The 23,976-nt window shown below is 46.8% G+C and overlaps 1 protein-coding gene across 5 annotated transcripts; it reads left to right on the forward strand.

Annotated features, from left to right (window-relative positions):
• The first annotated feature begins 2,261 nt into the window (after positions 1 to 2,261).
• Positions 2,262 to 9,990, forward strand: LOC120660154. Of its 5 annotated transcripts, XM_039938530.1 has the most exons (14): positions 2,292 to 2,850; positions 4,017 to 4,091; positions 4,191 to 4,732; positions 4,926 to 4,991; positions 5,152 to 5,237; positions 5,530 to 6,008; positions 6,144 to 6,509; positions 6,686 to 7,364; positions 7,660 to 7,890; positions 7,995 to 8,119; positions 8,213 to 8,574; positions 8,811 to 8,916; positions 8,999 to 9,188; positions 9,231 to 9,990. In XM_039938530.1, exons 2-14 carry the CDS (start codon positions 4,085 to 4,087, stop codon positions 9,667 to 9,669), a joined length of 3,678 nt encoding a protein of 1,225 aa, XP_039794464.1. In that variant the 5' UTR covers positions 2,292 to 2,850; positions 4,017 to 4,084; the 3' UTR covers positions 9,670 to 9,990. The 5 variants fall into 5 exon arrangements, with proteins under 5 accessions (XP_039794463.1, XP_039794464.1, XP_039794460.1 ...); XM_039938526.1 differs by having other exon boundaries at positions 8,999 to 9,988; XM_039938528.1 differs by having other exon boundaries at positions 2,298 to 2,850; positions 4,929 to 4,991; positions 8,999 to 9,989.
• The last annotated feature ends 13,986 nt before the right edge of the window (positions 9,991 to 23,976 follow it).

Genomic DNA, 23,976 nt, shown 5'->3' on the forward strand with positions numbered 1-23,976 from the left:
CCTCAATTCCAACCATGTGCAATCCGACAACGAGGACGACGCTTGTGCCTTGAAGTCAATCTTTTTGTATGCCTTTGCACATGTCCACCATTCTAAATCTTCTTACGCTTGAACCCCTTACATTATGGAGAAACTCTCATGATCATTGGCTCGGAAGTTAAGCAATCATTAGAAGGTTTTCTTAACTTGACAATATATGTATATATTTTGCTAGCCTCACCTATAGCCCCACTTTATACTTGAGAGACTTTTGGGAGATGAGAGTTTGCAAATAATAATAGGATAGCCACTTATATTGAGAGACATGAAAGGACTTGTACAAGAATTTTTGGTCTAACCTTTGTTGCAGGGTATTTTGCTTCTAAAAATTATAAAAAAAACTTCCAAGGATGGCAAGAAAAGCAAGTGTTGTCGATATTCGAGTTGCCGGTTAAAGGTAAGAGTCGTGGAGTAATATTGGATGAGTTTTTAAACGCCCATGATATGATTATCCTCACTGCTCCTCTGACCTTTGTTTGAAGAAATATTGTTAGACTTGTTTGCATAAGTAAATTTTGCAGTCTGAGAACTCTCGAGCAACCCATGGAAGGACTTGATGATTTGATTTGCTCGAGGATGAGCAAAAGCTAAGCATGGGGGGAATGTTGGTGCTCCTTAAGTACCCATTTTATTATATGATTAGGAGTGGTTTTGGTAATTTCTTCGGGATGATTCATGTACTAACCCGCCACTTGGCACCCGAACTTGACCATTTTCGATTTTGTCTGGGATTTTGGAACATATTGTATTTTGGTAGGAAATTAGACATTTTCGGAGATATTTTGACGCATGATCGCAACTGGGCTAAGATGAGGAATAAGGAGAAGAGGCCGCACGCAAAAGATGGAACCGAAAGGGGCCAGAAAGGGCCCACGCCGGCCGGCCTAGCCCATTTCCAGGCCCAATCGGCCTCAATTTTCTTCAGCGCGAAGTATTCGTCAACCCTAGCCTGTGTTTTACCAAAACCACCGACCAGAACCGCCTATATATACCCCGAAGCCGCCGTCAAAGAGGGGGATCGCAGGGAGATTTCGAAGAGAGCATCCAGAGACGAGTTTTAGAGATCCATTCGAGTTAGACACAAGAGAAAGGCGACACCGGAGGCCTCATCGTCCCTCGGCGCCGCTGCAAGTTGGAGGACAGCAAGAGATCCATCCCTTGCCGGAGATTTCGTCACCATGATCGACTACGCTTCGCTTAGCCTCATGGGGTAAAGTCCTCGTTTGTTCATGGGGTTGTAAGGAGATCTTGAGTTGTAATTGCCGAATCTTTTATGAGATTGATCTATCACGATTCTTGTTGATGATGCTTTGATGCCTAATAGTTCGCGACTTGGCTTAGGGTTTGCTTTGCTCTTGCATGGTTTACTTAGATTACATCAACTATCGTGTTCTTGTTGATTCGTTACCGATTATCCTCGTGTAGTGACAGTATGCGGGAGGGAAAAGTTTTGATCTTGGAACACACATTTGGTAGATTAGATCCGTTCTTCGTTGCTTGGCGATTACACCTCCGCCATGGGAAGGGGAAGGACTGGGAGGAGGCGGATCCACGCCGCCGGCCACTGTGCGCAAGCTGCAGCTTCGGCGGCCGGCGCGCGAGGGAGCGGAGGGGCGAGGTGCTCGTGCACCGAGCTCTGCCGACGCCCCAGGCGGCCGTCCGCCGCCGGCGAGGGAGAGGATGGAGGGGGGCGCCATCCGTCCACCAGCTGCCCCGCCCCAACTACTACCCGGCGAGCTCCAAGGCCGGCGCGCCTCGCAGGGAGAGGGAGCAGAGGAAGGGCGGTGCGGCCCTACGGCTCGCTGGAGGCCGTCAGGGGCCTGCCTCGTCGAGCGCTGCGCCCACCTCGCCTGCCTCGCCGCGCGCCGCTGCTGCCGATGCACGCGCCGGACCGTGACGCCGGAGCTCAGGCGCCTGTGCCGCCATGCTGCCCGTGCCTGCCCCGATGGCCTGCTGCAGCCACATCGGCCTTGGAGGCGCCGTCGCCGGCCTTGCTGACGGGGGAGAGGGTGAGAGCTGACGGGTGGGCCCGGTTTTTGCAAGGCCAAAGAAGACCTTTTATGTGCTGCGGTGTGTTGGAGACAAAAATCAAAGAATGGAGTGTGCTGTGCACAATTTTAAAGAGTGGAGTGTGCTATGCACAAAATCACCATTTGAGGATGTGCCACAGACCAATTTCTCTTATAAAATTGGGACAGGTGGTAAAAAGATTATTTCCGACAAATTAATAATAATTTCTGCGGCGAAAAAACAGAAACCGTTTCCATCCGTGCCTCGTCTCTCCCGACTCGCCTCCGTCCCCGTCTTTCTCGAGCGCTTCCTCGACGGCATGTCGACTAGGGTTCGCTAGCGCCGCCCGCTCCCTCGGTCCCCTCTCCTCCGACCCCGTATCCCTTCGATTCCCAACCCCGTTCGTCCCTGTTCTCCCTCAACGCTCTTCTCCCACAATAACCCTAATCGCCAGCTGCTAGGTCCGCCGCTACCCGTGGTTGCCGCCGCCGGTGGGTTCTACGGAGGAAAACGGGATTCCGCCGCCTTCCTCTGCCACCTGACGCCTTCGATTTCCCGATCCGGCCGACCGGAACTCGTTCCTCCGCTCCGCTAGTCTTCAGGTCGGCGACCTCTGCTCCCCGCCGTCGTTGGCTATCTCCTCCGACTCTTCAAGCGAAGTCCGGTCTCCCCCCCGTCCGTTCCGGCCTCTTTCCTTCCTCCCAGACGCCAGCACCGGTAGCTACCCCTCATCTAAGCCACAAGGATCGACAGCTGCCTCCTCATCTCGCTACTCCGACTAGGCGTTCCCCAGTTCACGAGGTCAGGCCGCCCTATTCCCCAGTTCTACGTGCTTGTCGCAAATTTTCGTAAAAATCAACTGATCCGCGGATGCACTGTGCACTAAGATTAGGATGATTGTGGCACATGTGGTTGGTCGCTTGAGCTATCCATTATTTCAGTGAGGTGTTGAGAGGTGTTCTATCATTATGCTTGAATTTATTAAACATCCCAACTCGGCAACTCGTTAGCTGAATTAAACTTCTTAGGATCTGAAAGTTAATGGATAACGTATCTACAGTCATATGCACTTCGATGAACTGTCAAAACAAGAATTGCAGGTATGTAATAGGATTACTACATAAGCTTCAGGCCTGCGGCCATCAATTTCTTGACGCATGTAGATCAATGTCCGCTTACACACCACTTATGTGTTAGATCAATGTCCGCATACACACCACTTATGTGTATCCACACATCATTTCTATCAAATTGTTGCTTATACGGTTGCACCAGCACCATCTTCTAATATCTGATATGCATAATTGCAAGTGCTCAAGCTACCTGAAAAGTTACCTGGGCTTTCATCATTGGTATGGCATCTCTACATGGGTAGCTATGTGCTGCATGTTGTTATTAGCTAGAGTTAGCGCTCTCTGGTATTTCCGTTTTAATCTACAGGAACAAGATTCTGTGACCATTATATTCGTGTTATTTAGTTGAATGAGATTGATCACAGAGTAGGTAGCCAAGGCCTAGGCAATGCAGAAGGATGGAATACATATTTGGGGGAACACAACATATAGGCACAAGAATACCTAGGTTACAGCTATTTTCACAAATCTATGATCATAGATACAGGCACAAAAGTTTCTCTATATATTTATATATATTCAGCTGTGATCATAATTTTTGCTGTAGTCAATAGTTCTGGAGGACTTGTTACTCTGCCTGCACATATTTTTCACATCTCGCAGAAAACGAGGCTAATCGGTACATGCACAAGGTTTGCTGCAAATACATAATATATCAAATCTGTATTTGCTTCAAAACGTTGTCTGGATTTACCTACAATTTGCATATTTATCATTACTATTAGTTAACATGTTTATACTTTAGTTTGTCAAGTTTTTCTTTCATTTTTCTCTTATTTCTTCCTATGTTTATTAGCCAAGAATCTGTTATTTACTTTGTGTTGGAATTAATAGGGAAATTTTCCTCACTGGGAAGGAAGGACACTTGTGAGCCAGAATTTTCATAAATCTTAATAAAGGACATGCGATGTATGCTTTCTTCCCTTCTCATCCCATATGTATCTTAGAGGTCTTTCACTCTAAACAGAATCAGAATCAACAATACAACTAACGGTTATTTCTGTTCAGTAAGGAACGCAGATCGGGCGGCACGTAGCTCAGACCGTCGCAATAATGTTGTTTCATGGATCTCTGAGATTAAGAACACATCTAATGTGGCTGTAAGGAAGAAAAGGGGGAAAAGAGCACCTCCATCTTCTAAAAGATTGCGTGATAAAAAGGTGGATAAGGAGATTGACAGTGATGATGCAGACAATGACATTGATGGTACAGATGAAGGACAGGTTGGTAAAAATCAGTCTGATATGCACAGCGAGGAGTGTGTGGATGGGACAACTAGTGATGGCTTACAGAAGACAGGCCAGTCAGGTAATTCTGATAGTCCAACCTTGGCTTCAGAAGAACAAGTCCATTCAACAAACTCTAAAGACATCCTCCAAAAGAGTAGCTCTCAAACCACACAGAAGGTTTCTCGAAGCTCATCAAGAAGCAGGCAAGGTGCATCTCATTTGGAACAGGAAGGTGCAGATGAAGATGATTCTCATGGACAAATGGCTGTTGTGAATAAGGATGTTGATGGCGAAAGAAGCTCTCACGAAATCAAGGATGATGTGAGTTCCTTGGTCTAATAGATTTATCTGTTCCAGCCTTTTCATTTTATATATGGTTACAGCCTTATTATCGCAAAGTTATCATGCATCTTGAAGTGATTTTTTTGTTTCATATCCAAACATATAGTGTATCTAAAAGTACACCTTCAATTTGTATTTGCAACTAAGTTTGTTGTAAATGTTCAATATCCAGCAGGTATCTGATACACAAGTGAATACCACATCCTCTGATGATAAAAGTTCAGAAGAAGTTGAAGATGTGAGTTGTGAACCTTAAACTTCTGTTATGTTATTTATGGCTCTAGACTTCAATTGGTTGCAAGATTGGGTTACTTTCTCATTTTCTTCTTTCTGTGATTGAATAATGGCCTTAGTTTTGAATTGCCTGAACTGTGTAATAACTTGTTTAAAAACAATAGGTGAAGGTGTGTGACATTTGTGGAGATGTTGGTGAGGAGGAGAAGCTTGCTGTGTGTAGCAGATGCAATGACGGCGCAGAGCATACGTAATATTTCTTTGCTGCATTGCTTTCTTTTCTATACAACTGTTCAATTGCATTTGGGTATTGTGTATGGTAATGCTTAAAGTTGCTCATTTCCTGTTTTCTGATTTTTAGTTTCTAACTGGAAGGCTAAAGGCAAAATTAGGCATGCCAATGTACTTATAATAAGTTTACACAATTATAACCATTGTTCATATACCTCCGGGCAGGAAGAAATTGCACCTTTTCATCTTTTGTTTACATAAAGAACTGCAAATATGCTGAGTTTTTTTTTCATGTCCCTTCTTTACTTCAGGTATTGTATGCGGGTAATGATGGAAGATGTTCCAGAGAGTGAGTGGTTGTGTGAAGACTGCCAAACTGCGGTAGAATCTGAAAAGAAGAAACTAGAAAAATCTGAGGTGAAGGTTGGTACTTCAAAAGGGCAGTCCTTTGAAGGAGAAATGAACAAACCTGCCATTGCTGCAAAGAGCAGAAGTTCTTCCGACACTGAATTGGAGGCTGAAAATGTAGGCAACAAAGAGTCAGATACCCCAAATAAGGGGAATGATACAATCAAAAACAGGATGGAAGAAGATGCTGCAATTACATCCACAATTCGAGACACTTTTTCTGAAACCGGTGGCGTTTACATGGGGGCTGACTCCAGAACGAGAATGCCATCTTCACGCGAGAGCTCATTCGGGTATGATGCTGACAAAGGAAAGCAACCTAGTCTAGTGGGAACCTTGTTGGCGTCTAAAGCTCCAAAGAATCAAGCAACACAAGCTCGAGGTAAATTGTTAATATCATTATTTTCAGATGTAGACTCTTTACATAAATTCCTGAATGTTCAATGTTTGGTACGGCTGGGGTTTGCCCTAAAGACATGCCACTAGATGAAACTGTACTAATCAAGGTTTACTTCAGGTCAACTTACCAAATCCACTTCTTTCAACAACTCAAAGGTTCCCAAAGTGAAACAGCTATTAAACGAAGTTCCTCAGAAGCCCAAAAATTTGAAGGAATCTTGGTCTTCTATCATTAAAAAGGAAGTGCCAATCAGCATGACTACTAAGCCGGCAACCTTCAAAAAGCCTAAACCTTGTGAGGCAGCAAACAAGGCAAAGTCTTCCATCACACTTGCTGAGGAGCCAAGGGTGGCGAATCAGCTGATGAGCCAAAATGTAACAAATGATCAAAGTTCTTCTATATTGGGGAGTCCCTCCACTACTGCTTCAATGGTTGCTCCTGTTATTTCAAAAACTGATGCTACATCTCAGCCCGTAGCTACAGGTAATAGCATAACTGACTCAAATAACATTTACATGGTTGTAAAAGTTATATATATCGATAAATTTCCTTATCCCCTCCTTTCTCATGCATCTCATCATTTTTTAATGTGTCATACATTATTTATTTTTCTAATTGGTTTGAATTTATTGTAGAGTAACATTAATTTGTTCTTTCAGGAAACAGTGAACTAAATAAGCCAGTTTTAGCAAAATTGGCTGGAAGTACAATACTACCTAATGCTGAAAGATCCTCGGGTGGTATTCTTGGCCCAGGTGCTCAGAGAAAAGTAACTCAAAACTCAGATCCTTCACATCGGGATACTAAAACAAAGGATGCCATTGGGTTCAAACAGGGTGCTTCTAGCAGTAATCGCACAATCCGTTGCCAAAGATGTAATGAAGCAGGCCATTCTACACAATTTTGTGCCGTTGACAAACTTCGTGTGTCTGCTGTAAAACCTTTGAGCGAGCGAAACTTGAAGGATGCATCTGCCAAAAGAAATAGAATGTCTGAAACTAGTACATCAGCGGCTACTGAAAAAGATGCCTCCAGACCAGGGAATCAGTCAGAGCAAATCCTAAAATGTGGTACTTATCAGAATCCATTATATGGGCCTAAAGATGTTTTACCTGCCTCATTCAGCCATGTGAAAAAGCCCTCCCCATTGTCAGCTTCAGTAGATTCTAGCAAGCTGAAGTTCAAAGATGAGCATACCACTTTATCTGCCGCAACAGGAATCTCTGCTGACAATGGTCGTACGATGCCAAGTGATCGAAGGGATGAATCTGCTCAAGCCTTTTCAACTGGTGATGAACCAATGGCTTCAACTGTCCCAGAGCTGGACTGGATATGGCAGTATGGATACTCTTTCCGTTCGATCCCATATGTGGAATTATTAACTTAAACATTTTAAATATATTAATAAGTCCCTGTACATGCCATTGCCAATCTACAATTCAACTAAGAATCCCTTATTGGATAATGCTTTCACATGCTTTCTATGTTTCAATGATCTCAAGTGTGCTTCATGGTTCATTCTATTTTTTTGTAGACCTGATTATCACTGACTGATGTGCATTGTTTGCTAGTTATAATGTTATCTAGATTTATCATCATATGCATTTTAACTTCTTTTTTCTTGTCTTAATAGAGGTGGTTTTGAGCTGCGGAGGACTGGAAAATCACCTGAGCTATGTGATGGTTTCCAAGCCCACTTATCATGTTCTGCTTCACAGTCAGTGCTGGAAGTAGCAAAGAAATTCCCTTCTAATGTCCAGCTTGAGGAAGTACCTCGGCAGAATTCATGGCCAACCCAATTTCAAGAAAATGGTCCAACATATGAAAATGTTGGTCTTTTCTTCTTTGCTAGAGATGTTCAGAGGTGTGTTCCTTGCAGTTTTTCTCCTTATTCATATTTATTTCAGTCGTTCATACTTCGTATTGCATAATTTGAAACTCTAATTTAAATAGCTCATATTTTTGCAGCTATGAAAACCACTACAGTAAATTAGTTGAAAATATGCTGAAGAATGATTTAGTTCTCAGAGGAAGTGTTGGCGCCGTTGAGTTGCTTATATTCCCTTCCAATATCCTGTCAAAGAACTTCCAAAGTAAGAATTCTTCAAAAAACTTGAAGTTTTATTTTATCTCGTGACAGGTTTTATTGTGATTGGTGACTTGATCATATTCTTATTCTGTCTAAGGGTGGAATATGTTCTATTTTCTATGGGGTGTATTCAGAGTTAGCCGAAAAGATTGCTCAAACCTTCCATCTGATGTACCGACAACTAAGCTGGAACCTAATTTTAATGAGGATCCCCAGGCTGTGGTTCCCAGTACCTCTGTTTTGTCATCTAGTCTTTCATTCTCAAAAGACAGGAATAGTTTTGCTGAACAGCACACCATTTTGGTTAAGTCGAGTTTGGAAGCCAATCATGAGGTGTGTTTGAATGGAGAGGACTCTATTAATCAGCCTGTGAGTGGAAGAGCTAATGATGATCTGGATTCAACAAATAGCAATGGTGCTATGGGTCCCTCTGCCATGGCTAAAGAAATAAAAGAACAGGTGAGTACTTATATCTAGTTCTGTCTGATGATAGCTCATGCTTGTTGAACTGTTTTTCTACATAGTTGTATTCATGAACTTCTAGAAAGTTCTCGTCATGACTTTGTTGGCGAACTGCTTGGGAGTTTCGTATGCCTTTATGACAACTGGCATTGTATCAAATCAGTTTTACATGATTATTTAGATGGTCCATCATAGCACTATCTGAAAGTAACATTTTTTTTACACACGTGCAGAGGCTTGATGTTAAAAAATTGGACAGTTTTGGTGGTACTTCTAGTGAAAGAGATTTTGATGTGAACACAGTGTCTGTTGCTTGTTCCGTCTCAACCCATCAGAAAGGTAACTGTGTTCCCCATCATAGTAGGAGTTCATTATTTATCACCCACATTTTTGTAACTTTTTTTACTTTATCTTGTTAAAGAACTTGGCAAGGAGGGCACAATTATCAACCTTAACGATGCAGAGGACCCCATGGATATAGACCATGTAAATTCCAGTGAGATAACAGGAGCACTATATGCACATGGATCAGGTGGTGCACGCAAAAGAAATATTGAGATGGCCAATGGAGGTGCTGAAGTTGATGGAGTGCTCGAGCATAAGAAAGTCAAATTGGATGAAGTTGATGGAGTGCTCGAGCATAAGAAAGTCAAATTGGATACTGTAGTTACTACAAACTCTGGTTTAAGTGAGAATATCAACAATGGAAGGTTATCATTTAAGGTGCATCCCGTTGCCGCTTCGTCTGTGGATGATGTCAGTACTAATAATTCGATGGCTGGATCCTCCAGCAGTGATACAAAGTGTGTATTTCCACTAGATCTAAATGCAGTGGATGACACAGTATCTGAGAATATTGTAAATATTCCATCTTCAGATGATGATGAGTCGCTGGGACCTGTTCCATCAAAGGTTGGAGACAAGCAAGCTGGGGAAGAAAACCTGTCAACTGATATAACAGGTCCCCTCTCCCTGTCGCTTGCATTTCCATCAAGGAAGGAACAAGCTAGTAAACCACAATCGGGGCCACAAAGACAGTTTCCTGAGAGGAGCAATAGGAATAATACATCATCCATTTGGGGCCAGCAGTGATGTTCAGTTGCCCTAGCAGTCTTTCTTTGAAGCAATCAGAACATTGAAATCCCAAAACAGATGCACTTCAGATGAGCTCCAATGATTTGACGGGGGGATGATTCAGTGCAGAAAGAGCCGAGCTTTTTCTTTCAGAATTTAGAGCTAGAGATTGGAGCATCAAATGAAATGCCATGTTTTAAAGATCTGCATTGTAAATCGCATGCCCGTTTTTGCCCTTAGCTTTTAGTGGTCGACAGTTGAATGGTACCAAGCGCGAGTAAAATGCTGCTGTTTAACTGCTGTTTACAAAATGATGGTCGGTTTTGTTCATTGCTTCTTTTTTTTTTCTTTGTCTATGAATTTGCTGTGGGTGCAGCCCGAACAGCATTGCTCAAGTATTAGACAAATAACTTAACTCTTCCATATCCCATATATGCGGTTTAATCAACAAGTTAAGAAAATTTGTAGATTGAAATCTGTGAAGCAGCATTTGGGCTGGCCTTTGCGCCATGGCGCACCAGCCTGGCGGCTGTGCTGCCTTGTACGGTCCGTTGATTGGGTACTGTTCTATAAAACGTATGTCATGCTTATCTATATATGTACTAGGCAACCCCTCCATTAATTAGGGTCTGTTTGGTTGGGCATTTTGAGGTTGTGCCTTCCAGCCAAAGCCGAAAAGCCAACCGAACAGGTGCTTTTAGAGAAAATAGTTTTTTGCCTGTACAATTCTCGCTGCCAGCCTGCCCTGCTTTCATCAGCTGTGAAGGGTAGTTTTCGCGAAAGTTACCCACCTACCATCGTTTATGCATGCCATTTCATCATTTCTTTCTCCTCTCCCCTTTTTCTTTCGGCAACCAGAACTTCTGGGCTCCGCTCTCCCTCCCCGACTACATCCTCTCGCATGCACAGCTCCGCTAGGGTTTCGCTCGGCCAGTGCGGATCTGGGTGGCGGCAGTTTTGGGCAGCTTCCCGGCTCCGACGGTGGTAGATCTGTGCCGCACTTCTCGGCTCTTGCCCGAGGGAGCAAGCGCACGAATGAGGGCGGCGCGAGGCCCTCGGCCATAGCCCCGCTTAGGTCCTTGCGCGGCGTGAGGGTGCCCGGGCGCATGCGGCACGATGGCGGCCGGGTGCAGGCTGCGGCTCCGCCTCCCCTCCCGGGCACGGCCCCTCCTGCTCTTCTCGTTGACCTTGGCGCACGGGGTCCCCTACAGCCTGACGATGAGATACTCCCTCTAGTTTGGTAAAGGAAGTCGTTTGGATATTACATGGTCTTCAAAAACAACTTTGACAACTATTTTTTATATAAAATGTTTATAAAATATAGTCAATATATATTTTTACGAAACTACATTTCAAGATGAATTTATCTACATCGCTTTCATATTTTCAAACTCAATCCAAAAGAACTTATTTATAGTTAAAGCTAAAAATGTTTGATTTAAGACAAACTCAAAACGATTCCTTTAGCGATATAGAGGGAGTATGAATGAGGCTAAAAAAGAACCGGATAATGATGATGTCAAGTTGGCTGCATTAAAGAAATCAAAACAAGGAAAAAGAAACGCAAGGCTACTGAAGATAAGGATGTTGGATGCATATATGGACCCTATGTTAATGTTAGATGTAAACTTATAAATAATTAAATTTCTCTTCTAAATATATTCAATTATATGGGAATCAGTGAACAATAAAGACTTTAATGATCAATTTCAGGGGCATTATTGATATTTATACCAAAGCCACAACACACAATAGCTTATAGCCAAACGACTTTCAACCTTTTCACTGTTCACAACTTACAACAGCTTTTTCCACTATCACAGCTCACAATAGTTTTTTTGATAGCCCCAGCCCAACCAAACAGACCCTTAATCTACCAGTTCTCCCGAGCCACATATTCTTTTATGGTAGCACGGAGTCCGATTTCTCAACCTGATTCATCTTCTGCTGACCTATCGTGCATCATCGGCCGCATCCTGCGCGCCTTCTGTGGCAGCGCTGCTGCCTTGCGCTAGCCTCTCGCCGGGCCGTGATGATTGGAAAGCCTCCCCTATCCTTGCGTTCGGCCGTTGCTGACTACATCGAGCCATGGAGAAGGCGGATGCTGACACCAAGGCGCAAGCCGCTGCCGACGCCAAGGCGAAGGCCGTCACCACCAAGGCCACGACGTCCGACGCCGATGCTGCTGCATGCTTGCGCGAAGGAGGTGCGTCGCGCCGCCCTGAAGTGCGCCGCCGCCACCAAGAAGGAGGCCCAGGCTGCTGTCCTAGGATGCGATGCCAACCCGGCTCGTGCGCGCGACGCTCTGGCTCACGCTGAGCAGGAGCACGCCGCCGCCAGAGACCCCGACGCCGATGACCTTCCCTCCAATGAGGACGCCCTCTTCTCCGATCTCGACTTCCAGGTCTCTGACCATTGCAATCTTCATCAAGCCCTTCTTCTTTAGGAAGCCACGGCGATCGCCAGTCTCCACGCCCAAGCCATTGTGATCCAGAACATCCGGGCCTTGGTTCTGACCGTCCTCGACCTCAATGCTGCCAAACAACCGGTGGCATGATCAACTTTCTCCTCACCATCGTGAAGTATTCCTTGCAGGATCATGTTCTACAGGACACTTGGGCGCCCACCTTCTCGGACTGGCAGCGCATGGATTACGTTGTCAAGTCTTGTATCCTCGTACCATCACCAACGACCTCGCTGAGACGATCTCGGACGGTTACTCCAGTGTGCGCGATGCATGGCTTGCTGTGGAGTCCCAGTTCATCAACAACTGTGAGACCCACGCCATGCTCCTTGAGGCCAAGTTCCAAAACTATGTACAAGGCGACCTGTCCATCGCTAAGTACAGCAAGGAAATCAAGTGCATGGCGGACATGCTTGGCGACTTGGATGAGGCCATCAATGACCGCACCCTAGTCCTTCATCTCATCCGCAGCTTGAATGAGCATTTTAGGAATGTCGGGATGCACCTCCGGCGTGGGCGCCCCTTCCCCTCCTTCACCGACGCCAATGCTGACCTCCTTCTCGAGGAGCTCATGATGGAGCATCATGTGTTGTCCCAGTCGACGGCTCTCGTCACCTCCACCACTGCGTCAGTCTCCTCGACCTCGAACCCTGCCCCGCCTCCGGCCCTCGCTAGCAGCAAGGGCTCTAGAGGTGCACCTTCATCCTCATCCAAGAGCTGCCATAGCAAGTGTGGCAGCAAGCGCGATGACTCTGGACAGCAGCAGGTAGGCCAGCTTGCGTTGACCGGCAGCCAGCCCAAGGTAGGTATAGCTCCACCTCCGAGGGCGCACCATGGTCCTCCTTCTACAACCACTGGACCCGGTCCATCCAGATGTGGCTTCGCCCATGCCCCCCACTCGTGCCCTTCCAAGCGTGCCCCTAGCAGCAGCAAGTGCTGCTCATCCAACCCCCTGCACAGTAGCCGACGTCGATTGTTTCTGCCCTAGAGAACACTGGCCAGTGGGTTGCGCACACCCCGAGCTTCTACAACTTGATTGCTGGGCTCCCCTCTTGGGACCAGTAATCCTTGGCATCGACATTCAGCACCGTGTCACTGAACCAACCGCATAACAACAATGAGTGGTATTTCGATTCAGGTGCTTCTTCTTGCATGTCTTCTTGTTCCAATCTCCTTTCACACTTTACCTCCTCGCGGTATCCTACTCCTACATCCACTGTTGTCGGTAACAGTTTCTTGCTTTCTGATTACAACTGCCAGTAATATAGTCATTGTTGATGGTGTATTTTGACCCATTTTGACCGTCAATTATAGCGCAAAATATGAGCATCAAAGGGAATAAATGTTAGCATATGATGATTTATTGACAAGTTTCATAGTGCTGGTCCGAAAATGTGTGCAGGTAAATTTGGGCCAAACATGCAAGAAATTAGCAAGTATGATCTAAGGCATGAATTTCCAGCAAATTACAAACAAGCATAAGGATCAAAGGGCCCACTGAACAGCCTCACATGAGAAGGAAACACAACCATGTGCATGAACACATCTTCAGTCGAAGGCAACACCTTCTCGGCCAATCATAGCGCGACATGCAGCAGCACACGGGTTAGAGGGCCCACCAGAGGGGGTAAACCGACTTAAGACAAGGCCGCGGACGTGTATTTGACACATGGGACCTCAGGAGAACCCAACCGCCAAAGGGGAGGCCGATTGGGCCGGGCCCATGGTCGGCGCCACCAACCTTCCACTTCCACGTGTCGTCTCCTGATTGGATACCAAAGGCGGTTCCAGGTGCTAGAGCTCCAATCCTCGGCCGAGACCCCCTGGTTCACCCCTATAAATATGAGGGGAGGGGGTAAAAATAGGGACACACCACCACCACCACACCAATCTCACACATTCACTCCTCTCTCACTTTTAGAGTTAGGGGAAGGTTAGGGGTAGAGGTAATCAGAAGGGGTGCCGGTTGTCGGCGCTCTTCTCCAATTTGTAACTCTACGAGAGTGAGGGGAAGATGGGGAGGTGCTGAGGTTGTTGGCGCCCGATGTTCTTCTCCAGCTTGTATCTTGATGGATGCTTATCAATCATAGTAAGTGTTCATGACCCTCTTTGTGCTTTAGTTTCTTAGTTAAGTTAGTGCTATGTCCCTAGCTGTTTACGGGACCATCATTCACTAGTTTGGTGAATACCTTTAGAGTAGGACTCCTGATAAAGATGGATGCTCTTTATCAACTCTAGAGTTAGTAGAAGATGGTGTAGATGTGGTGTCTAGACTAGACTCTACCTTTGGTTGTTGTGACATCCCACAGCTCGTAGAGGTAGCCTGCAGGTGATGACAACCCTGTTTTGTGCCATCGTAATCCTCCACATTTGGGTGTACGACAATAGCCTTATTATTGAAACTTCTGGTTAATCCTGATGAAGCTGATAGCCCAAAGTAAACAACTAGTTAGCTCCACATTACCTTTGATTCTGAGCCTTAGAAATCCTCTTTATCCCTTACCTCTTCGATAGTGTGGTGTCCTTGGACGAATTCGAGCCTTAGATAATACACTCACGTTCCCTGTGGATATGATACTCTAGAATACTCGTGGGTGAAAGCTTCGACAATATTCGTGTGCTTGCGGATTCTTTTCGTGACGCTCTAAAACGTTAACAATAATCTCTGTCCTTACATCTTAATAATGTTCTGGTTTCTCCACTAATTAAGAAGTTGATGTTCACTATCGATAACGATTGTTGTCGGTACCCTGTAGCAGGGGTACCCACTCTTACTACGGCAAGGCAGGACCCGCGTAGTTATCTGTAACTTTGTGCAAAGGACGGAGTAGCCAGGCCCACGGGTCAGGCTCCTTCCTCACCAGGCCAATGGCCCCAGACCCGTTCCCCGCCTGGGGATAGGTTCGGAGACGCCACGTGCCCCTAAGGAAGGGAAGCTCCGAGTTGACAGCCGAGGCCTCGGACCTCCCATAGGGGTCCAGGACCTCCTGCGTCCATCCGGACCTCCCTTACCGTGCGGGGGTCCGGAGCCGCCATGTGTCCCGGAGGCACGGGCGTGGGCTCGTACGCGAGCCTTCCGCTGGAAGACTCGCCCACCCACCGCATTTAATGCAGATGGTTGAGGCGTGCTCTGCCGCCGCGGCATGCGGGACAGATTTTGTCAGGCCTCACTCTGCACCGTGTATTACCAAGGTACACAGTGCAGCCGCCTGTGCCGCACCCGCGCAGAGCCCGTCAGCTGCATTAAATGGATACGACGGCATGGCACTTTTCCATCATGCCACCTACGCCGCAAGCTACACAGCCCGTTCAGCTACGTGGCAGGCGACGCCGCTAGCTACATCTGGCACCGTTCCGACAAGACAGCGCCTGGACATGATGAACGGGGGACTCCAGGAGCAGGCAAGGGAATCCAGGAGGGAGATCTCCTTTGCCTACGACGCCATAATGTATGAACAGTACGTAATTTTATACTACATCGTTGGGCCCACCTGTCGGGGACCCAGCAGCCATGTACGCGCCTCCCTTGAGATATAAAAGGGAGGCGTTCGCTGTACACTAAAAGCGGGGAACAAACACATGACACACAAGCTCTCTCGAACTCTCTCGAGGCAAGGCAATACAACACACAGTGGACGTAGGGTATTACGCTCCGGCGGCCCAAACCACTCTAAATCTTGATGTGTTCATCGTGTTCTTGAACGAGATCGAACTAGGACTAGATAACCCCCGAGTACACACCCTCTGGGCTTAGGCGGGTGCCTTCCGCCACCCGGTTGTGGTTTGCGGCACCACGACATTTGGCGCGCCAGGTAGGGGCTATAGCTGGTTTCAGTTCATCTCTTCCTCGTCTCCATGGTTCGTGTGGACGACGTGGAGATGACAGAGGGTGTGGCGTCCTCCACGCCACACGCCTCTCGCGTTCCTGCTCCAGGGGCAACTGTGCCTGTGGAGCAGCCACCGTCGGCGGAGGCGCGCGCTTCTCACCGGCAAGAGTCAGGGCGCCCATCAAGGGCCCCCTCACAAGCTGCGAGCGGCGGAGCGCTGGCAGCGGCTAGGGAGTTGCTTCGTAACCCCCCAGCTGCTGCAGCCTCGCCAGACGCCCTGAGGCAGTGGCAGGACGACATTGACCGTCTCCTCCACCTGGCTCAGGCCTCCCCCAGTTCTGCAAGGACTGGGCAACGACCTCCGCCCGACAATGTGGTGGTACCTTACCGCCAGCGTCAGGGCGGTGCATCGGCATCCGTGCGCTCCCCCACCGTGAGGGGTGCACAAACAGAAGACCTGCGGGCGGCGCTCAACCGCCGGCGTGCGGGAGAGGATGCCCGCATCTCCGTCGAGAGGGCGCGAGAGCGCCGTCTCAACATTGAGGGTCGCAATCTCAACGCCGACTTGGACGTGGTGGCACCCAAGCCCCCGGTGAACGCCGGGATACAGCCTGGCGCACCAGTGGCTGGGGTGGGCTGCGCTGCGCTGGCGGAGCACCTCCGCGCCGTGGCATGGCCGTCCAAGTTCCGCCCACACCTACCGGAGAAGTACGACGGTACCACTAACCCGTCGGAATTCCTGCAGGTGTACGTTACCGCCATCACAGCAGCTGGTGGTAACGGCGCCGTCATGGCGAGCTACTTTCATGTAGCTTTGACTGGGCCAGCCCGGACTTGGCTCATGAACCTCACACCCGGGATGATCCAGTCCTGGGAGGAGCTCTGTGCGAGGTTCACAGCGAACTTCGCCAGCGCATACCAGCAGCATGGTGTGGAGGCACACCTTCACGCCGTGCGGCAAAAACCCGGAGAAATGCTCCGGGCCTTCATCTCGCGCTTCACCAAGGTACGGGGTACCATTCCTCGTATCTCCGATGCATCTATTATCACTGCTTTCCGCCAGGGGGTACGTGATGAGAAGATGCTCGAGAAGCTGGCGACGCACGAGGTGGAAAGCGTTACTACGCTTTTCTCCCTGGCAGACAAGTGTGCCAGGACCGCCGAGGGCCGTGCATGGCACTCAGCCCCCCAAGACGGAGACGCCAAGGCTGGTGGCTCCAGTGCAACCGATCAGGGCGGTGGCAAGAAGAAGAAGAACAAGAACCGGAGTCGCGGGGAGCCGCATTCTGGCGGACCAGTCGTTGTAGCAGCAGCGCCAGCAGCGGCGCCGGCTGCAGCAGCAGCGGCGCCGGCTGCAGCAGCAGCGGCTGGGGGCCAGAATGCACATGGCAAACGCCCTCGCCCGCAAGGTGGAAGCGGAGGTTCATGCCCAGTGCATCCCACCGCTCGCCACAGCATTGCTGACGGCCGCGAGATCCAGAAGCTCGCGAAGCGGGTTAGTGGGCGGCATGAGCAGTCCTCTAAGGACGGTTCACCCCCTCCTCGCCAGCGGCCTGGCAAGGAGAAAGCCTCCGACAGCGGAGCCGCTGCTGGGGAGAAGGAGCTGGGGTACCAGTCCCCCGCTCGGGAGCTAAAGGGCGTCTACCACGACGACGACTCCGATTCCGACAATGGCGACCGCCGCAAGAAGCTGTACGTAATGTACGGCGGAAGCTGGGAGCTTGTCTCCCGGCAGGACGTGAAGACCCTTCGCCGAGAGGTCCTTTCGGTGAAGCCGGGGGTCCCGAAGGCGGCGCCGCACAAGAGGTGGATGAACACCACTATCTCTTTCGGGCCATCCGACTGCCCGGAGAATATGGCTGGAGCTGGTGTACTACCTCTAGTCACCGCTCCTGTCATATCCAACATGAGGCTCTATCACGTGTTGATCGACGGTGGGGCTGGCCTCAATGTCATCAGCTATGCAGCGTTCAAGCAGCTGCAGATCCCGGAGTCCAAGCTGACTCCCTCTCGCCCATTCTCTGGAGTGGGCCCACATCCGGTGTTCCCTCTGGGGAGCATCACATTGCCGGTCACGTTCGGGACCGAGGAGAACTTCCGCACAGAGAGCGTTCTGTTCGATGTTGCGGAGGTGAACCTCCCATTCAACGCCATCATTGGCCGACCGGCACTCTACCGCTTCATGGCCATTGCTCATTACGGGTATTTGGTCTTGAAGATGCCTTCCCCTTGAAAGGACCGTGATGTCGCCTAGAGGGGGGTGAATAGGCGCATCTACAAATTTTCACTCAAACGCAGCGGATAAAATTCACTGTCTGCCAAACCCGGAACTTCCGGGTTTCAAATCCGGAACTTCCGGATTTGGGCTAGATAGAAGGTGAACTTAGAACTTCCGGGTTTATCAATCCAGAACTTCCGAGTTCACTCAAAACAGAGTGAACACAAAGAGCAGTGCTAATAAATGAATGTAAATTCAAACCCCAATTGTAGAGTCTGGTCAGAGAAGTTCCTTGAGCAGGTTCACGCAGATCCTGCACATATGAAAACACAATATCTCCAAGACACAAGTGTCTAATGGAGAGCTCCTCAAATCCACAAAACAAATGTAAATGCAATGAACACAAGGATTTGTTTTTACCGAAGTTCATATTCACCCCGTGCACCCACGTGTGAATCCTTGTCTCCGTTGAGGAAGCTTATATCGACCCCAAGGTCAAGCTATCTCCTCCTTCCACTATATGACCATGCGCCCTCGTGGCACAAGATCGGTGCTGCAACAAACTTGCCGCTGCTCACCACAATCCTTGGGAGCTAGCCGGCGACGCCTAGCCGTCTAAGAGGCTTCACCTCCAAGAGTAACAAATGCGAATCACACAAATCACGGCTAATCTCAAGTGCTCAAGGTTTGTTGTGCTCTCTAGTGCTCTCAAGCAATCACTCTCTCAACCCAACTCAAGGATATACACTAATCACACAATCTCACAAAGAGAGCTTGGGGAGAGCTCAACTATGGCTACCAAGCTTCTTGGGACGACCAGCAATCAACAGAATAGAGCCTGGAACAGCAGCCCTCCAAGGAGGGGGCTAAGGGATATAAATAGCTGGTCCCAATAAAATTAGCCGTTATGTGATAGTTAGAATCCGGAACTTCCGGATTCTACAACCCGGAACCTCCGGGTTTTCAAACCAACTAGCCGTTAGTACTACGTGTGCCAAATCCGGAACTTCCGGATTCCTTCCGGATTCCAAATCCGGAACTTCCGGATTTGCCCTGGCAGCAAAGTTAAAATGTGTACTTGAGGCTTTTGTGTCTCTCTCAATTCACATGGGTTACTTAAGCACTGAGACTAAACCAAAGACCATTGTGATGCATCCCTCTTGATAGTACGGCATACCTAAACTCAAGATCAAAGATAAATTACATTTCAACTTCTTGAGCTTCTCTTTTTCATCCTATGCCGTGTGTTGATCAATCACAATCTGAGGTGTGCATCCAATCTTGGCTTCTTTACTTTGAGCACAACTTCCTTGAGCTAGTGACCTTGAACCTTTATCTTTGAATGAAATCCACCTCTAGTTCAAGTCACCGTCTTCACAATAAGATTCTAGAAAGATTGATACTTTCCAACATGAACACCACACATGACCAAGATTCTTCAAGTTGAACCCAAAGAACGTTTCATCACCCTAGCATTGGTTCCTCGGCACAACCACAATTGCCCTTCTCCAAGCTTAGTACCTAGAAACCCATTCCCGAATTCCAACTCTTCATCCTTGCATCACATATAGCTTCATGTAGGCTTGTATCATATTTAACTTACAATGAAAACTATTTTGATCCGCAAGCAATTTTTCTTCTCTAATGAATGACACTTGTCAATATGAAATTCTTCATGTCTCTTAGAATTCTTGGACTTGATCATTATCGGTTTCTTTGCTCATGCCAAGCCTTTGCTTACATAGCCTCTAGAAACACGCCTTTTGATCCCATCCATTTATCCTCAAGAGCCCTCTTGAACTCACATTGATTTTGCCATTACAATGAACATCATTTCTTTCATGCTAGCTTGATCATCAACTATCTCATACATTCCTTATGACAAGTTTCTCCAATTGTGAGACTATGCCTAAGCATACACCTTTGTCTCATTCACAATACCTTGGCTTGTCATTTTGAATTCCACTTACGTCAACAAGCTTCATTTGGATATACTAATAAATTCATTATCGTTGATACATATCCCAATTTCCATGGTAGCTGTTGCTTGTTAATATTCTCATACTATCCCAATTTCCATGGTAGCTGTTGCTTGTTAATATTCTCATACTAGAACATGTCATTCATCTTGTCATATGAGCATGTGTCTTGAATCTTGATTCATTTCATCACATAGATTACAATTGTGTTAATCAATTCCTGCTCATATACTCAACAAGATAGTTAGCCCTTTAATCATGGTGTCAATCAATCCACCAAAACACACTAGGGGCCAAGATGCTCTTTCAATCTCCCCCTTTTTGGTGATTGATGACAACCCGATTAAAGCTTACAGAAAGATATTTAATAAAGCTTTTGAATTCTCATATTTAGTTAGAGCTCCCCCTCAATATGTGCATATGAATGAAATTCATCTCAAATTGGCCTCACATGCCAAAATACACATATTGAGCACAAATGAGACTCCCCCTAAATCTCAGCATCCGTGGAGTGCAAAACAAATGTGTGATCAAATAATACGTGATGCATATGACAGATATCTCACACAAAAGCAAGATAAAAAAAGCAGGTCAGTTCTGTCAGCCCAAACCCAGAACCTTCGGGTTACAAATTCGGAACTTCCGGATTTGCCAGGCAGAACTGGCCTAAAACAACAAAACATCATTTCATCACCTTTTATCACACTAACAAGCATCACATATTAATTTAAAGCATCTAAACATTGTTCATCACTCAATATCACACAATGCAATTTGTTCTCAAGTCCACATGAGCTAAAACGAATTTATTACATGGCATGTGGCATCCCACACCCAAATCCGGAACTTCCGGATTTGGAAACCCGGAACCTCCGGGTTTGCCTGACCAGAAGCACTGAAAACTGAGTAGAAGCTTTAATCTTCAATAATCTCTCCCCCTTTGTCATCTATCACCAAGAAGGGCCTGAGGGGAATCTTTCTGGGGCTTCTACTACTGATCATCATCCTCATCGTCTTGTCTTCCATCTTGCCTACTCGAACCTTGGCCGGCATCACCAACATGTTGGTCAAACATCCAAGCACCAAAAGCATCGAACCCATAAGATGGAGGTGGTGGTGGAAACTGAGTAGGGTTAACATAGGACGTGGTGCCACTACCATAGAGCTGCCCCCAATAATCTTCTTGCTGATATCTAGCATTCATTTGCTCCATAGATTCAGGCTCACTTTGCTGTCCTTCGGAGCCAATGGGTGAGGGAGGATCATTGGGCAACATGGCTTCTTGCAATTTCTTTAGCCTCAAAGTGTCTTTCTTCCTCCTTTCCCTCTCCTTGTGCACCACATCATTTGTGGACTTGCACATCCCAAAAATCATGTTGAACATCTTTCTAATTGGAGAGGGAGGCTTTTCCCAATTTTGTGATCTAGAGCCACCACGCCTAGAATAGGAGCGAGTAGGGACATGTGGTGCACTAGGAGCATGTGTAGGAGCATGTGGGGCTATATCATCATCACCTGGAGCTGCATCTTGCTCTCTAGATGCAATAATTTCAGCAAGAGTGGGTCCGGGGTGTGAGTCCATCTTGACATCACACTCAAATCTTTTGTTGGTCTTTTGATCAATCATGAACATGAGATAAGCTCCAAAACCACAACACTTTTGAGGTGATTCAGATATGGACTTGATTTCCTCCCATATGTAATCAAACACACTGAACTCTGGCTCACTAGGAGTTAAGGCATATAGCAAATTCTTTCCATATGACGATATATTGTGAGCATCACCCTCTCTTGGAGCAAGTGTCTTCCTAAAGAACTTGTTAAGATATGCATAAAATGGAATTAGTCCTTTAGGCCCCCAAACTCTGACTCTCTGCCAGGTAAGTACATGCATTTCATTTCTTCTTTAGGGAGAGGAGAGCTAAGGTGAAGTCTAACTCTTTCTGCATCAGCTCTCCCAAATCCAAACATGACTGCAAACTCAGCATAATTAATCTTATACCATTTTCCCTCTGTCATCCAATGGACCCATCTCATATCATCATGTGTTTCAAAATGGCAAGTGGCATAAAATTGGGCAATCACTTCTATGTTCCAATCATATTGAAATGCCATGATTTTGTATATGTGCTTAGCCTTGCATGCACTAATGATCTCATTAAAGATTGGATCTCCCATTCTTTCAAGTTTTGGCCAATTCATAAATTGAGAGCGTGCCACTTTGTATTTCTTGCTAAGAATTGCACTCACATAGAAGTCTTGATGGAACTTTGTTTGAAATCTATAATCAACACTTCTTCCTTTCTTAGCACGCAAAGGATTCTTCAATCTTTCTTTTCTTATTATGTCTGTCATTCCCCTCTTCATGTAATCAGTCATGATATAGTCATGGGGAACACTTGGTTTTCTCATCATGACTCCAGTCACAAAGAGTGGCTGACCGGACTGCTGTTGCTGCCCCTCTTCTTCCTCTTCTTCATCGGGTTGAGCACTACCACTGCCAACTCCATGGCCACCACTGCTGCTGCTGCCCCTCATTTGCCTACCACTTCTTTTTGTTCCATGGGGAGGTGATTCATGATAATTTGGATCACTTTCCTCCCCATCATCACTAGATGTGCTGTTCTCTTCTTGAATTTCTGGCTCATCTGCAATGTGCAAGGTGCCTCTGGAAAGTTGCCTTATGGATCTTCTTGTCCCAATGGGAACGTTAGGATTTTTGCTCCTTCTCCTCAAAACAAACCTTTCATCATCTGAATTATCTGTGAAAAACAGAAGAGGAACCTTGGATTTAGGACTGGAATGATTTTGAGTGAAAGAATCCGATGGTTTGGAAGATTAGAACTGGATTCCAGTTTTCTGGGTAAATCCGGAACTTCCGGATGCGAAACCCGGAACCTCCGGGTTTGCCCAGAAAACCCTAACTACGAGCACCATCAGAATCGACCATGGAAATAAGATTCTATGGTCTAAATGTAGGTGTTCTACCAAAGGAATCGAACAGATCAATCCTAGGTAAAGAGATCGGGCAAAAGGAATGATTTTGTACCGTTGCTCATGGTGGGAAGGGTTTGAAATCGATTCCGAACGGTGGATCCGGAACCTCTGGATTGAAATCACCAAGAGCCCACCTTTGCCCCTTGAAATCCTTGGTCAAATCCTTGAATCGCCACAAAATCGCCTCTCTCGAACAGGGAAGTGTCGGGCAGTATGTGAGAGAGTGAATGAGGGGTGAAAGGGTAAGTCACGGGCCAAATAGTGATATAACTATTGAAATCCGGAACTTCCGGGTTCAAAAACCGGAACTTCTGGTTTTCACAGAACCCCTCTGACTTGACTTGATTTTGAGTGTATTTGCCCGAGATAAAAGTAAGTTCCAGCTTCTTGAACATCCATAATAATTTTGGAACTTTATGGATATGAAAATTTTCTCAGAATTTTTGAGGTGAATATTTTTACCCACTTGAATCCGGAACTTCCGGGTTGTAAACTCGGAACTTCCGGGTTTACTGCTGTACTTGGGTAAACTCCAGAGAATCCGGTAGAAGGGCCAGAGTATCTGGACCACCCCAGAGAATCCGGGCTGGAACCCAGAGAATCCGGACTATTCTCAGAATTGGGCAAAATATCTCAAAAGTGTTGATAGAGTTTGATTTCTAGATGAGAGGGCCTTGACGAGAAAGATTTTGATATTTTGGTTCCTTTGTCTAAGATATCCATTTGAAATAGGAACCTAGGCTTGAATTTGATGAGAGACAGCATTTCCAAAGAATATATTCCTTGAGATGAGATTTGAAAAGATCCTATGGACTTGAGAGAGTCTTGTTGCTTTGTGGT

This window comes from Panicum virgatum, chromosome 2N (assembly GCF_016808335.1).
Source record: "Panicum virgatum strain AP13 chromosome 2N, P.virgatum_v5, whole genome shotgun sequence".
In the NCBI taxonomy this organism is placed as follows: Eukaryota; Viridiplantae; Streptophyta; class Magnoliopsida; order Poales; family Poaceae; genus Panicum; species Panicum virgatum.